The 1,152-nt window shown below is 36.2% G+C and overlaps 1 protein-coding gene across 1 annotated transcript in view; it reads left to right on the top strand.

Moving 5' to 3' along the window:
* Positions 1-29: 29 nt before the first annotated feature.
* LOC119587000 (exportin-7-like) overlaps positions 30-1,152 on the top strand; it is a gene marked incomplete at its 5' end in the record, with an annotated part of 15,054 nt that continues 13,931 nt past the window's right edge. Inside the window, 1 exon segment of the mRNA XM_037935741.1 lies at positions 30-183. Coding sequence (XP_037791669.1) covers positions 30-183 — 154 coding nt within the window.

Genomic DNA, 1,152 nt, shown 5'->3' with positions numbered 1-1,152 from the left:
ATATGCAATAATGAATAAAATATTTTCAGCTATCAACAATTGGTCGATGTGAGTATGCAAAGACTTGTGCACTTCTGGTACAGTTGTTTGAGCAGACTGCACAGCGATATCAAGAACATATATCTGCACGAATGAATAACCGTTCTCAGCAGCACTCCATGGAGGAAATGGCAATTTTAGAAGGTAATTTTGAATTAGTAACTCATGGAATTAATGCAGCCAAAGTTTTAGATGTTGATATATTAGATAATGTTATCTTTCATATGAATAATATTTATGTTATTCTTCCTATTTTCTTTGTCATTATTACAGGTAATTTAAATCTCCCTAAATCTGCAATGTAAAATGAAATAAAAGTAAATTGAGACACTTATTCCTGTAGAAAAAAAGGGGAGTTTGCAACCCAACCTCCTATCCAGACTTCATTGTAACAATGGAGGGGAGATTTGTGTCCTTTCTCTTCTGCTGTTGCTTTATGACAAAAACTGTCAAAAGTGGCTTGTTTGCTCCTCTTCTTCTCCCTCTTTGGGTCAGGATCATTGATGAGTGTCCACTTGAAGGAAAAGTTCTGCAAGCCACTTCACATTCATTTCTCTATCATTTTCTTTTTCATAAACTGCTTTTGTCTTGTGCTGTATTGTCTTAAGGTTCATTGGAGTGATGTGGTGGTTCTGATCTTCAATCCAGCTAGCATTTTCCCATGCTTTCAATCACAGTGTTATGAGAATAACTTGCATAGAGGTGAGCTTTGGGAAACCAGGCCAAATCTACTTTATCTTCTTGTTTGCCTAGACTGTTCATACAGTTCAGTGTGACAAGTCATGTGCTTGTGTGACATTATTGCCAAAATGCTTTATATCCTAATTTTTGAGCAAGTGACATAGTTATTGCGCTTCCTTTTCTTGCTGTTTTCATCATTACTGGCTTTTCTTCAGGGAGCCATTTTTGTGGTCAGTATCTTGTAAAAGGAGCAAAAATGGCAAAATGTGAGTGGGCAACAAGTCCTAACAATAATCACTGCATGAGAAGGAGTAGAAGGGGGGAAAGACATGTTTGAAATCCTGAGCATCACTCACCAATGCACCAGATATTAACTAAGAAATACAGTTAATTTGGATCACTTACATAAAAAATAAATAAAGCCGTGAAAAA

Source organism: Penaeus monodon, chromosome 22 (assembly GCF_015228065.2).
Source record: "Penaeus monodon isolate SGIC_2016 chromosome 22, NSTDA_Pmon_1, whole genome shotgun sequence".
Taxonomy (NCBI): domain Eukaryota; kingdom Metazoa; phylum Arthropoda; class Malacostraca; order Decapoda; family Penaeidae; genus Penaeus; species Penaeus monodon.
The sequence above is the reverse complement of the archived record's forward strand: the minus strand, read 5'-3'. Positions and strand labels throughout refer to the sequence as shown.